The sequence below is a fragment of the Mustela erminea genome, chromosome 2 (genome assembly GCF_009829155.1).
Source record: "Mustela erminea isolate mMusErm1 chromosome 2, mMusErm1.Pri, whole genome shotgun sequence".
NCBI lineage: Eukaryota > Metazoa > Chordata > Mammalia > Carnivora > Mustelidae > Mustela > Mustela erminea.
In genome coordinates, this window is record NC_045615.1 from 11,790,399 (window position 1) to 11,804,790 (window position 14,392).

The 14,392-nt window shown below is 40.5% G+C and overlaps 1 protein-coding gene across 1 annotated transcript; it reads left to right on the top strand.

The window, feature by feature from the left end:
- The first annotated feature begins 5,264 nt into the window (after positions 1-5,264).
- On the top strand, positions 5,265-10,341 carry LOC116584235 (disintegrin and metalloproteinase domain-containing protein 20-like). Its single transcript, XM_032332242.1, has 2 exons — positions 5,265-5,387; positions 7,732-10,341. The coding sequence occupies exon 2, from the start codon at positions 7,866-7,868 to the stop codon at positions 10,152-10,154; it is 2,289 nt and encodes a 762-aa protein (XP_032188133.1). The 5' UTR covers positions 5,265-5,387; positions 7,732-7,865; the 3' UTR covers positions 10,155-10,341.
- Positions 10,342-14,392: the final 4,051 nt, after the last annotated feature.

Genomic DNA, 14,392 nt, shown 5'->3' on the forward strand with positions numbered 1-14,392 from the left:
CATTCAAATTGTTATAACAGAATACCACAGATTAGATGGCTTACAAGTATCTGTCTATTTATCTATCTATCTATTCAATCATAGTTCTGGAGGCTGGTAGTCAGGGACCAGATTGCCAACATGGTTGAGTGAGGGCCCTTCTTGTATCCTCACATGACAGAAGGGGCTAGCTATGAGCTCTTCTTTACTAGAACATTAACCCTATTCATGATTGCTTATCCTTATGACCAATTTACCTCCCAAGCCTCACCTATTCATAACAATACCCTTGGTGGTTAGGATTTCAACATATTCAAATAATAAGCAAAAATCTGTAAATAATACCTCTTTTATGGCTGAGTAAAACTTGTACAAAGATGAAATATATAGTCTGTTATAAAAAGAAAGGCAAACAGTTAACTAAAGTTTACCAAACAACACCTTTAATCTTATTCTTCTAATTAGGGTGCCTGCAGGCTGACAGGGATATTCTCCAGCAGGGTACTGCCAGAAGCTTGTGGGAAGATTTCCTGCTGAGTCCTGAATCCATGTAGACACTGTATTCTTTTCAGGATCTTTGAAATTATTGTCTGCTTTCTTTCCTTTCTTTGCCTGCTCTTCATGGAGGTACATTCTCACAAATCAGGCCTGCTGAAAAGAAACAGGTTTCTCCAGTTTTGACCCCCACAAGTAGATTAACCCAACAATCACCCACTACTTTCCAACTTCTCCTTGGGGAAGTCACCTCTTTCTACCATCTCTATGAGAAACATTTCTGTGGCCACTGACAGAGACTTTAGTCCTATGCAGTGTCATCTGGGGAGGGGGACGGCTTTAGTAGAGTTCCTCTCTGTCCACTGCTTCCAAACTCATTTTTATTCTGCTCAAATGGCAATGCTGAAATTTCCACTATGACAGGCTGGACTTTTATAAATTTTATCTCACCTGTGTGTTTCTGTCCAGACAGCACATTCCAGGTTTTTTCCTTGACCAAAGCAGGTGGAGGAGAGACAGGTTTACTCCCTTGGATCCATTCTTACTGAGGTCTTGTTTGTTTATATTCTGATGCACAGATGAGCAAAGGTTCTCTTGGATTCCTCCCAGGTGCTGAGGTCCTCTTTTTTAATGTATGGATGTCTAATTCATTGTTTAAAAAAAGGGGGGGGGATAAATGAGCATTATCTATGCCACCATGTTGCTGACATCACCACCCACACTATATTTAATTCATCTTTCTCTTTTTTCAAATATTATTTTGCCTTCTCTTGCTAACAATACTCCCTAATAGATGAAACACTTTTATCGCCCTCGCCCCGCAAGGACGACAAGAACCCTGGTTCGGATGCATCTTCTCTCTCTTTATTTCCGCAAGTCTACACACTTATATACGCTTACATGACCAATCAGTGAGCAGGGTACAGGAGGGAGTGAATCAGGCTGTGCACCTAAACGAACAACTTTGCTAGCAACCAATGCTGTTTACTTCCTCTTTGGGCATTCCGCTTAGTCTCACGAGGCAATCCTAACCTGGCAACTAGCCAGGCGCCATCTTTTAATGGCGGAGGCCTCCCTGGCCAGGGGCCTGCCTCCGACATCTCCCCATTTTTTCTTTTATGGCAGGGATGGTGCCTGTCTTAGGTTGTCAGTGGCGGGGAATATCCTTACCTGTCATCAGACGGCAGATCAATGATCTGCATCCTGTCTTAGGTTGGTATATTTCCCCCACCAATCTTACCCGTCGTTGACTACCGATCCAGCATACTTAGCCACACTTGGGGGGATGTTCCAGCCTCGATGGCTAACAAAGCCTGCACCATGACTTGCCGTTGCCTATGTTGCTGTCGCCTCCAAATACTAGCAGAATCAAGCCCACTACAAGGATTGTCATCAGACCAATTATGCTAGCCCATTGTTTCGTAAAGGTTAACACATCTTGCAATGTTTTGATTATCTCTGGGAGGGTTGCAAGCTCAACTCTGGTGTTATTTATCCTTGTTATGCCTAGTAGCAGGTGCTGAGTATAGTTTTGGAATTCTGCGGACTAATTCCCCCGCAAGTATTGGGAGAGCTGTCGGGAGATATTCTGTTAGTCACTCATATTAGTATAGGCTATGGGAGTTACACAAATTGCCGGGAAGGGTACTATACATCCCAGTCCCAATAGGGCCCCCCATATGTCCACTTGTTCTTGAACCAAATCCACTCTCTGGTTGACTATCAGGATTTCTGCTTGCAGATGTGCATTGATCTGAGTCTATGTTTGAAGGGCAGCTGCCGTTCCTTCTGCAAGGGTGTTCACAGCTTCCGCAGTGGGTATAGTTGCAGCAAGCGAGACTGCTGCTGCCGTGGCAGCTGCTGTAGATATAGCCAATGCTGTCACAACGGCAGCTGTGATACCAAAATCTTTCTTCTTTCTGGATAGCACCACCGGTAACTTGTCCTCTGGAATGGAAACTGGGATAGGAACATGGGTAGGGATACACATAATCACAGCCAGCTTGAAGGCCGTGACATTCCAGCACTGGGAAAGATAGCAATTCTTAGTGCAATTCAACGTATCATTCAGCTCGCTAGCATTTGTTACGAGGAAAAGGAATGGTGGAGAGACCCATATGGGAGTGGGCTGATAAGTAATATTATTGGGACAAGACACATTAACTGTTGTCTCAAAGGTACTAGAGTCATTTTGTTCATAAGAACAGTTGAGGGATTTGCCACCATTTAACATGGACATTGCTGAGATATCAGTACATGCTCCTAGCAAGTTACAGACCTGCCATGTATCAAAGGGAGAGGAGGGAATATGAGAGAAGAGTTAGTCACTGGTAAAGGATATGGCCCTGCTTTAACCACTGCTCACAGCTCTCTGCCTTGAGTCTGCCGCAGGAGGTGTAGCATCCCCAGAGTTATCATCAGCATCTTCAGCATCATGATTGGTGTTCGGAGGCAAGGCTGCACGCACCAGCTGCTCTGGGATCCAAATTGGAGCCTCCTTTTCCTGTGGAAAAACACATACAGACCCCCTACTCCATACTAACACTGGATCTGGTCCATTCCACTTTCCTGTGAGGATGTCCTTCCAAAGTACTAAAGGCTTAGGGGAAGCAGCAGCATCACTTGCATGTCTGTCTGCAGCTGATTTACCCGTTTTGTCCAACGTTAAAAAATTCAAAATAAAGAGAATGGTGTTGAGCTTATCTTTAGGGGACCTGAAGGTGTCCCATATTCCCCCTTTTTGTTTATAAAGCGCATTTTTTATTGTAAGATGCGCACGCTCCACAACACCCTGTCCTTGTGGGTTATAGGGTATTCCATGTATCGAGTCAATGTCACGTTGTTGTAGGAAGACTTTAAAGCGTTGTGGGCTATAGGCTGGACCATTATCTGTCTTTAATTGGCGTGGCTTTCCCCATGCCGCAAAAGCCTGTAGGCAATGGGTGATAACATCTCTGGATTTTTCCCCCGTATGCACTGAGGCGAAAATTATTCCAGAGCAGGTATCTACAGACATGAACATATCTTAACTTTCCAAATTCTGAAACATGTGTGACATCCATTTGCCATATATGATTAGGTAACAAACCCTTAGGATTAACCCCCAAGGATGGTGCAGGTAGTAAGATCACGCAATTTCTGCAGGAGACTACTATGTCCCGTGCCTGTGCTTTTGTTATGTTAAATTTGAGATGAAGAGTTAAAGCATTCACATGGAACAGCTTATGATAATGTCTCGCCTGTTGCACCGGGTCCTCAATGGCAAAGACAAATTCTCCTCTTTCACTTCCTCCAATGCCTCTGCTCCCTCTTGTAGAGCTGATTCACATTTGGGTTTAGGCCCCACCAGGCATCCCCGGACTAAGGTCCATATTGCCAGGGTCCCAGGTGGCAAAGGCGTTTTATTGTCCTGTTTCTTCAAATCCTCCCCTAAGTGGTCCCATTGAGGTATGTTTAGCAAGCCTTCATCTAGGAACCATGGAGCCGCCTTTTCCACTGTATTCAAGAAGGCCCGAGCAGTTTTTGCTTTTAGTGGAGATCCATTGGCTTTCAGCAGGTCTTCTAAAGACCCTTCTAACCGCACTTTAGATACTTCAGATCCCATTATGAACACACAGACAACAGACGTGGACGTTAAAGACTCGCCGCTAAATTCCGGCTTAAAGGCCGCCCCGCTTCTTATTGCGGACTTGTACAAGTTAATCCCGGCTCTAAGGCCGCCCCGCTTCTTATTGCGGACTTGTACAAGATTCCCACCACTTTGATCGTGGTCCCTTCCCTGCTTACCTGCGGTTTCAATAAGAAAATCCCGGCTCTATGGCCGCCCCGCTTCTTGTTGCGGTCTTGTACAAGTTTCCCACCACCTTTGTCGTGGTTTTACCCCGCTTACCTGCGGAATTCTCCCTTGCAAGGTTTTTCTATTTTTACTCCCCGCTTTACCACGGAATTCCCACTTTGAACGTGGCTAATGTCCCCGCTTACCTGCGGACCTTTACTCCCCGCTTTCCTGTGGATTACCTTGCAAGATTCCTTTATTTAGTTCCCGGGTGCTGGCGCCATTTATCGCCCTCGCCCCGCAAGGACGACAAGAACCCTGGTTCGGATGCATCTTCTCTCTATTTCCGCAAGTCTACACACTTATATACGCTTACATGACCAAACAGTGAGCAGGGTACATACAGGAGGGAGCGAATCAGGCTGTGCACCTAAACGAACAACTTTGCTAGCAACCAATGCTGTTTACTTCCTCTTTGGGCATTCCGCTTAGTCTCACGAGGCAATCCTAACCTGGCAACTAGCCAGGCACCATCTTTTAATGGCGGAGGCCGCCCTGGCCAGGGGCCTGCCTCCGACAACTTTATTTGTAGATATAAAATATCTCTGAGTTATTCATTAATCTAATAAAGTTACAGATGGCTACTGATGTTTGTATACTTGTAAAATGATTTAAATAGGTTCAAACTTCTTTCTGGAACCTGAGGTAATTCAAGTATTCCGTAATATAGTTCAATGCTGAGAAAATAGTATGGGGCAGGGACAATGGTATGAGCAAAAGTTCTGAAGATAAAGTGCTTCTACTGTGTGCAGGGAGCACATAAGATAGGGATAAAAAATACAGTCCTATTTATTCATATTAAAGAGTAATTAAGAGATGAAACTTGATGGAGTTGATGGAGCCAGAATAGGAGAACTTTTATCCAGTTGCCATGGTCTTTAGAATTGAGAAAGTCTTGTTGCTAAGCAGCTCAATCTAGAACACAATGGAATGATAGAAGAAAGGGAGGGGATTGTTATTTCTCTTTGTTATAAAAAGTTTCAGATCAAAGTCTTTGTACATGAAGAGGTAGTTTGTACTACCTCTATAATAGGGCTATATTAAAAAAAGATAGTGGGAACCATTTATTCTACTGTAGGTAAGTCTTTCAAGAATTTAGCTATAAAGGAGAGAAGCACTACTATTTGTGCATATGTAAATGCTCACACACAAACATACACATCACATGATTCTTTGCCAATTTTTTAATCTTCAAGAGGATCTGTGACCTGGATTATGTCTTATTCTCATCTATTTTAGTTGGTTAAATGAACAAAATTGTATTTTTAATGGGTTTTAACTCATAGTTTGGGAAAAATTGATAGACTATAAATGGGAGTGAGAGTGGAGGTAGATAGAGTTAATACTTGGGAAAGGAAAAAAATGAATTGTAAAAGATGATATATGACCATCTACTTGGAAGTCTCTGTACTATTATGGCACTTTATGACATTATTAGTGAAAATGGTTATTAAGAAAGGAATTAAGTTTTGAATAAGAATAAGAGTTGTGGTTAATGGCTTAATATGTAAGAGTCAGAACAATGGAGGATGATAAGGGTTAGGAGTAGGGTTATGGTTAGGATTACAGTTAGAGTTTGATAATTAGATACAGGTGATACCAAAATATAATGCTTAGCCATAGACCAATGGCTAAATGTTGAAAATGAGTCATAAAACTAAAATAAACTAGGAGTTACATGGGTTGTCCACATGCTCACCAATTCCAAAATGTGGGTAAAATCACATTAATAAATCAGACACCTGGGGTGCCTGGGTGGCTCGGTGGGTTAAAGCCTCTGCCTTCGGCTCAGGTCATGATCCCAGGGTCCTGGGATCGAGCCCCACATCGGGCTCTCTGCTCAGCAGGGAGCCTGCTTCCTCCTCTTTCACTCTCTGCCTGCCTCTCTGCCTACTTGTGATCTCTGTCAAATAAATAAAATCTTAAAAAAAAAAACAGACACTTAATTTCTTGAGGTTTATGTAGTATTGACATGGGTGTTGGTGTATGAGTAATAATAATAATGCAAGCTAAATAGTGATCTAATGAGATGGCTACCAGTCTAGTGGTTTGGAAGTGGCTTTGGCAATCAGTGGAAATTGGGACCAGTCATCTGTTCTGTATGCCATACAGGAATACTGAGAATGAAAATATTTCTCTCTGTCTGGCTTTGAACTGTTGACTGGTATGTTTAGTAAAATGAAGTAGGAATAAGGAACTTTCCCTTAGTAAGTGAGAGTAGAGGGATCTTTGTTTTTCATGAAAGGAAGTTTCCATAGGTAACACAATGACTCTGCAGAAAAGATGTCAGGTATAAGGAGTATGAGATCATAGGTCCTTAATCATGCATCTTTTACTTTTATGTTACCTACTATGAGAGGTGATTTGATCAGTTTACATTAGATAAATACAAATAGACAAATAGATAAATAGCTGACTTCACTTTTCTGGTTTTTCAACCAGAGAAAGAGTTCTTGGTTTCATTACCTCAAGCATTCACATTACTTTAATGATCTCATAAAGACTGTGATATTCTCACTAGACAATAAAAATAATAAAAAATAATTAAAAACAATAAAAATAAACAATGTATATATAAAATATTGAAATTTTACAAATGCTTTGGCCCAAGCACTCTGTCCAAACTTAAGACCATTAATATTTCCAGACCATTAGTCTCACAACATATATGTTCATTTATATTTTCTGAATGTGTTGCACCATTATCTTGCTTCTATTATTCATATAAAATGTGTATATGTAATTTTATTTATGAAATAAATACATTTTACCATCAAAACCAGGAAGAGGTTATCTTGCAATCTTATAAATTCAGGTTTTGATGCCAATATTTGTGAAAACAACTGATGCTTTGGTCCTTGCAGTTTCACAGGCTTAGATGAAAAGAGGAATGCAGGAAAGAGACAGGATAATTAATAATTTGGCACATGGAAGTGTATATTACAGACAATGAGAAAAAATAATAATATATGTGAGTAATCTTTATATCTTGCCTGAGTAATATATGTGACTAAATAATTTATCATTTGAAAGTGAAAGGAAGACCTATATAGTGATATTCACATCCAGCCCATACGTATAAATTGAGATTGCTACATTAAAACGTGATAGGTGTTCATGCTACCATTAACACAGTTTTGTTTGAAGTATTTACTGTGAAAATGTTGGCACACATTCCTATATTTACAGAACAATATAAGAATCAATATGTGTCCTTCATCTAGAGTCAACCTATGGCTGATCACCACTATTTTGTTACACAGTCCCACTCTGCCTTACCATTAAGAGAAAACTCAATGCAGTATACTGAGCCATGATCCAAACACTAACCCATTTTAACTCATAGCCTTCTCTTTACCCTCCACCTTGACTTGCTTTTATCTCCCACCCCTGTCTCTGCCCTTCTATCTTTTTTCTTTTAGTGTTGCTGTTCTGATGGTGTGACGGCTAGAAGACAGATCTTAAATATCAACACTTTATTTATCAGCATATATCCAGCTCAGAGGGAGGAGGCAGAGAGTAATGTTTCCTGACCTGCTCTGGTTTGTTCTCACCAATGGCTGAATATGGTGGCTCCAGAATGCCTGTGGGTGAGGTCCTGGTACATGTGAGGATCACTGTCCCCATTCTTTGGCTGAGGGTGTTTCTGCTCCTTTATGGATGGTCCCATATTGGATACTCCTATCGCCATGGTCCCCCAGAAGTGGTGATTCCTTTGAGGATGACAGGCACTGGCGGTGTCAAGAAGCCTCCAGGCTGGATCTCTTACTGTCTGCATCTTGGAGGCCAGAGACATGTTTTCCATATAAAGGTCAAGAAGCTTTTGCTGTCCAAAAACTTCCCAGTGTTCACATACACAGACCAGGGTGCTCTTTTTGAAGACCAGCCATTTGTCCGGAAAGATTGCTATTACCATGGTTACGTGGAGGGGGATCCAGATTCACTGGTTTCTCTGAGTACCTGTTTTGGGAACTTTCAAGGAATATTACAGATAAATCACATTGTTTATGAGATTTTGCCCAAAAGCCTTTCTTCCACATTTGAACATCTGGTATTTAAGATATATGATGAGGAGAAACAATTCCCACTCATGAGGTGTGGGTTGACAGATGAAAAAATAGTACAACAAATGAAGTTTCAAGAAAGCAATAATTCCACTTTGCAAAGTGGATATGGAGGTCTGTGGACACACAAGAGATTTGTTGAAATGGCAGTGGTGGTAGACTACCATGGATACGCTTATCGTGAATATAATGTCACAGCTGTGGAACTGGAAGTGATTACCACTATGAACCACGTAAATACCTTCTATCAACCCCTAAATACTGATGTGAGTTTAGTTGGAATAGAGGTCTGGACTAAAGGAAACCCTGTGGAAATAAAGAACATGGATGTACTCATGAATTTATTTTGCGCCTGGAAGGAAAAAGGCTTTAACATCCGTGTGCCCCACGATGCTGTGCATGTTTTTGTAAAAAGAGGATATGGTACATTTGGCATATCTTATGTCAGATCAATTTGTAACTACAATACTAATTGTGCAGTGGATACCTTCACAAGTGATGATTTGGTTTTTTTTGCATTCGTTGTGTCACATGAGCTTGGTCATTCTCTGGGTATGGGGCATGATGAGGAAACATGTAAATGTGCAGACAATGGTTGCATAATGTATGCAGCACAGCCATGGTCAACCAAATTCAGCAACTGCAGTTATGCTCAATATTGGCACACTTCTGCAGGATCCAGATGTATCTTCCACCCACCCACTCCAGAGAGAAGCTTCAAGTTTACACGCTGTGGGAATGGCGTGGTTGAAGAAGAAGAAGAGTGTGACTGTGGCTCCTTAAATTTGTGTACAAAAGATCCATGCTGTCAGTTAGACTGTACTCTGAGTCCTGGGGCTACTTGTGCTTTTGGGCTTTGTTGCAAAGACTGCAAATTCATGCCATCGGGTGCTTTATGTAGAGAACAGGCAAATCAATGTGATCTTCCTGAGTGGTGCAATGGGACATCTTATCAATGCCCAGAAGATGTGTATGTGCAAGATGGAGTCGAATGCCCAGGGGGTGGCTACTGCTATGAAAAGAGATGCAATATCCGTGATGAACTGTGTAGCAAAATTTTTGGCCCAAGTGCCAGGAGTGCGAGTCAGATTTGCTACAGTACAGTGAATATTCAAGGAGATCGTTTTGGTAACTGTGGCCTCAAGGGCCATCGATTTACAAAATGTAACACCTCAGATACCCTGTGTGGGAGGGTCCAGTGTAAGGACGTGGCAAAAATCCCCACTCTGAGAGACCATTCTACTCTGCATTGGCTTCACCTCAATGATAATGTATGTTGGGGTATAGACTTCCATCATGGGATGCCCTTGCCTGATCTTGGTGAAGTGAAAGATGGTACAGAGTGTGGTAAAGACCGTATCTGCGTCCAAAGGAAGTGTATCCCTTTGGCATATTTGAAAACCAGCTGTTCGCCCGAGACCTGCAATGGGAATGGGATCTGCAACAATAGACATCACTGCCATTGTGGCGATGAGTGGAACCCCCCTGACTGCCAGGCAAGAGGCACAGGAGGCAGTGTTGACAGTGGTCCACCCCCAATAAGAAATAAGACTGGAGTGTCACAGAAGCAGCAGCAGCAGAAGACTTACCAGTTATTATTTTGGTTGATGCCCTTTTTGGCTTTATTATGTTGTTTGTTAATTTTATTTTTTATGAGAAGGAAGAACAAGGATAAGAAAGAAGAGCAGAATGTTCCACATGATCCCAATGCACAGCAGAATGAGCCACCTGTAACTAATCAAGATGTGAATGATCCACCTGTACCTGAGAATGAAAACTAAAAAGTTACGATTTCCAAAAGGAAACTCAACCCAAATGAATTTGCCCATTTGATAAATTTTAGTCCTCTGGCAGGAAAAAGTTTACAGCTTGTACCACAGATCACTGACAGAAAATCCCTGAGATTTTTTTTTTATCACTTGGGATCATTACACACTAGCCATTGAACAATAAGCAAAATATACTAATTCTCAGCACAGCTCTCTTTTCCATTATTTTAGGCAATTTCAGCAATTTTTATGGAATTATTCTACATTTCCTGATCAATGACAGTGCCCTCAGAGGGGTGTGTGTGTGTGTGTGTGTGTGTGTGTATGTGTGTTTAGCTTGCTGCCTGACAATTCCAAGCAAACTTCCCCTTTGTAATCTGCTTTCATACACAGGGAATAGGAAACTACAAATCACATTTCTCCTTTGTGAGTCCTCCATTTTTAGCTACCATGAGTAGTGAACGCTAGAGGGAAACTGCACATGGGAAATGTTTTGAGTGTTGTTCATATCAGAGCTGCCTCACTGACTCTCACCTTGGCAGAGGAAGCGCCTTACAATCTTTACATTACCATATACAGATATAAATGTAGTACAGATAAGGACAGAATGATATGATATACTATATGTATACATATACATATAGTTATAATATATATACACACACATTTTTTTTTTTTTTGGTAATTCCCAGAACCAACAGTACTGTCAGCCTCAGAGATATTGGCACAGCTATAAAGAGTCTTGCCCTTGGAGCTCTAGATCCCAGGCCTCTGAGCCCTTCACCAAATCTCAGAGGTTCACCACCACTTTGGCCAACCCTCTCCTCAGAGGGCAGAGTCCTAGATCCATGAGACCTACTCCAAAGGTATAGATTATAATAAGCACACTTCTTCCCTTTGATCTCCAGTCTTTGGCTCAATAGCTGCACTTCCTTTTAAGAAAGCATGGCTTCTCAGAGAGGGCATTGCTTGTTGTGCCTGAATTCTGACTGATAGAGTACTGACTTTAGAATAACAGAAAACACCGGAAGGAGTCATATATCAAAAGTTTTTGAATTTTCCATACCACTGCCTTTACCATCTTGGGGACATATTTTATACTCTGGTAGAATTACTTCAAAATCTCAAAAGAAAGGAAAATGGTACTTGCCACTCAACCCTTGGTAACTTCACTTGTAAAATAAGATAAAGAAGATATTTACAATTCCATGTAGGATATCTAAGTCTTAACAGACCATGTGTCCTCTCCAAAGGAAAAACAAAACAAAAACAAAACACCTAGAAAATCCTAATTTTATATTTTTTTTCTTTTAAAAGATTTTTATTTATTTATTTGAGAGAGAGACAGTGAGAGAGAGCATGAGAGATGAGGAGGTCAGAGGGAGAAGCAGACTCCCCATGGAGCTGGGAGCCCAATGTGGGACTCAATTCTGGGACTCCGGGATCCTGACCGGAGCCTAAGACAGCCGCTTAACCAACTGAGCCACCCAGGCGCCCAAATCCTAATTTTATTTTAACCCGTGTTTTAAGGACATCAGAGAGCTGAGGAAGTAATCTGGAATAGGTGAACTGAAATTTCAGGCAGGATAAAACAATTCTAAAAAGGGCTGTAAGCCCTACTGGAGTTTCTGGTTTTGGTGCGGATAGATTTTACACCAATAATCCAATTCCTTTACTATAGATTGTTCAGAGTTTAAAATTGACTTCTGTGTATGTCACATTTTCAAAAAAAAAAAAAAAAAAAGTCCACCCAGCATTTAAAATTTACTATTGTTAAGTTTCCATACTATGTTCAACATTGTATTATTCTCCCTTGAATCTGTTGTCTTATCTTCATTTTTTGTCCTATAGTTCTTCATCTCTTTCATTTTTTCTTAATATCTCCAAAGATTTTCATACTATAAAAGCCCTTAATTCTTAACAGTACCTGTTAGAAGGGAGGGGAGGGGAGACTGTCCTCCCTACTGAGAAGGCACCTCAATACAACACAGGTGAGTCCACACAATTTATGCAGAGGATAACTGGCTGACAGAGGGGAGCAGGTGTGCAGCAGTACAGAGGAGCACAGCTATTCTCTGCAATGTCTAGACCTTAGTCCATAGATATTATAGAACAATGGGACATGCAGAAGGCATTGTAATGAGATCAAAGTGTTCACATGTACCTAACAGATAGCTGACCTTGAGTTCTTGGGGCACCACCTGTGAGTCAGGAAGCCAAGAAACGGTGTTATCTCTAGATGCCTGGGTGGCTCAGTGGGTTAAAGCCTCTGCCTTCGGCTCAGGTCATGATGGCAGAGTCCTGGGATCGAGTTCTGCATCTGGCTCTTTGCTCGGCAGGGAGCCTGCTTCCACCTGCCTCTCTGCCTACTTGTGATCTCTCTCTCTGTCAAATAAATAAATAAAATCTTTAAAAAAAAAAAAGAAAAGAAAAGAAACTGTGTTATCTTTAACAAATGTATGGAGGACGAGAGCAAGCCTTTTCCTGATCACAGCCTTGGCAGGTATTTTCTAAGTTACATGTATATTAATCTCCAAGAGGCCTGGAACATGTAGCCCCAAGAGAGGAGAAACAAGAACAAGATGGAGGGCCAAAGGCAGAGTCAGTATGGTCAACACTCCTACACCATCTAAATTCATGTCCTTTTCTATGTTCATGTATCTTCAGTGCTTTATTTTCTAATTTCTTGGTTATATACTTAACTTTTTAATATTTACTGCTTTTTATGATATAATACACAATCCAGAGATCTAACTTAGATGCTATAATTTCTTAGCTATCATTTTATTATGTGTACCAATTGATAAACTTTATGATTTTTTAATAATCATGTGTTAAACTAATTCTAAATGATCTGAAAAATGTGGATTTTACTACAATATGAATATGACAATTTGTCCTAAGAAATCAGTGTTCATATGTTCCTTTGAATACTAGGTAGTATTCAAAGCCCAGTGAAATAAGAGTCATAAGATTAACACAATAAAAGTAAATAAAATCTATTAAAGAGGTTGTTAAGTCACATACCAAAGTTACATCACTCAAGGAAATACATGCACCACCTCTAGAGGAATTGAATCAATGTATCAAAAGGAAAATGAAGGGTGCCTGGGGTGCTCAGTGGGTTAAAGCCTCTGCCTTCAGCTCAGGTCACGATCCCAGGGTCCTGGGATTGAGCCCCTTATCGAGCTCTCTGCTTGATGGAGAGCCTGCTTCCCCCCTCTCTCTGCCTGCCTTTCTGTATATTTGTGATCTCTGTCAAATAAATAAAAATCTTTGAAAAAAAAAAAGATCATCCACCATGATCAAGTTGGATTTAAAAAAAAAAAAGAAAGAAAAATGAAAATTCACAGCTCAGTTCTTCTTATTTGGTTAGTATAACTACTAATGAAAAAGTTCAGGTCAAAATATTGGTCAGGCAGTTGTGTTTTGAAGTAAGCATCTCCATATGTCAAATAGTGAAATTGTTATCAAATCTCCATATAAATTTTTTCTTAGTATTTATAGACTTTGATCATAATCATTCTAAATACTATACCTTCCTTTTCTTTCTGGAGTTCTAAGTTTCCATTATGTAACTGTGTTACTCAGTTGCTTGAAAATTGTTGCTGACTAGTGGTAGAAAGAATGACTTATTAATATTAGTGAATTTAGAGTAAATAAGATTTACTAATTGTTGGGATAATAGCTAATCATTGACTGTAGCTCAACAAAATTTAAATGATATACACATCACTAGATAAATTACATTTTATAATTTGACAAGTCGACCTGTCAACCTCCTCTTTTATTTCAAAACATTGGTGCTATTAATTAATGAAAAGCTCCTTCTAGGGGTGCCTGGTGGTTCAGCGGGTTAAGCCTCTGCTTTTGGCTCAGGTTATGATCTCAGGGTCCCGGGATCAAGCCCTTCATTGGGCTCTCTGCTCAGCAGGGGCCTGCTTCCTGCCCTCTTTCTGCCTGCCTCTCTGCCTACTTGTGATCACTCTCTCTGTTAAATAAATAAATAAAATCTTTAAAAAGAAAAACTCCAGCTAAATGAGCATGGATTTACTTTATTATCATTATTATTATTAGTCACACTATTTTGCCCACAGTATGTATGTATTTGTTTGCTTATTTTTTTTTTAATTTTTAATTGAAATTTCAGTTAACAGTTATAGGATTTAATGATTGATCACTTACATATGTCACCCAGTGCATGGATTTTAATTATTTTTTAATTACTTCTTGTTTTTTTTTTTTTATTT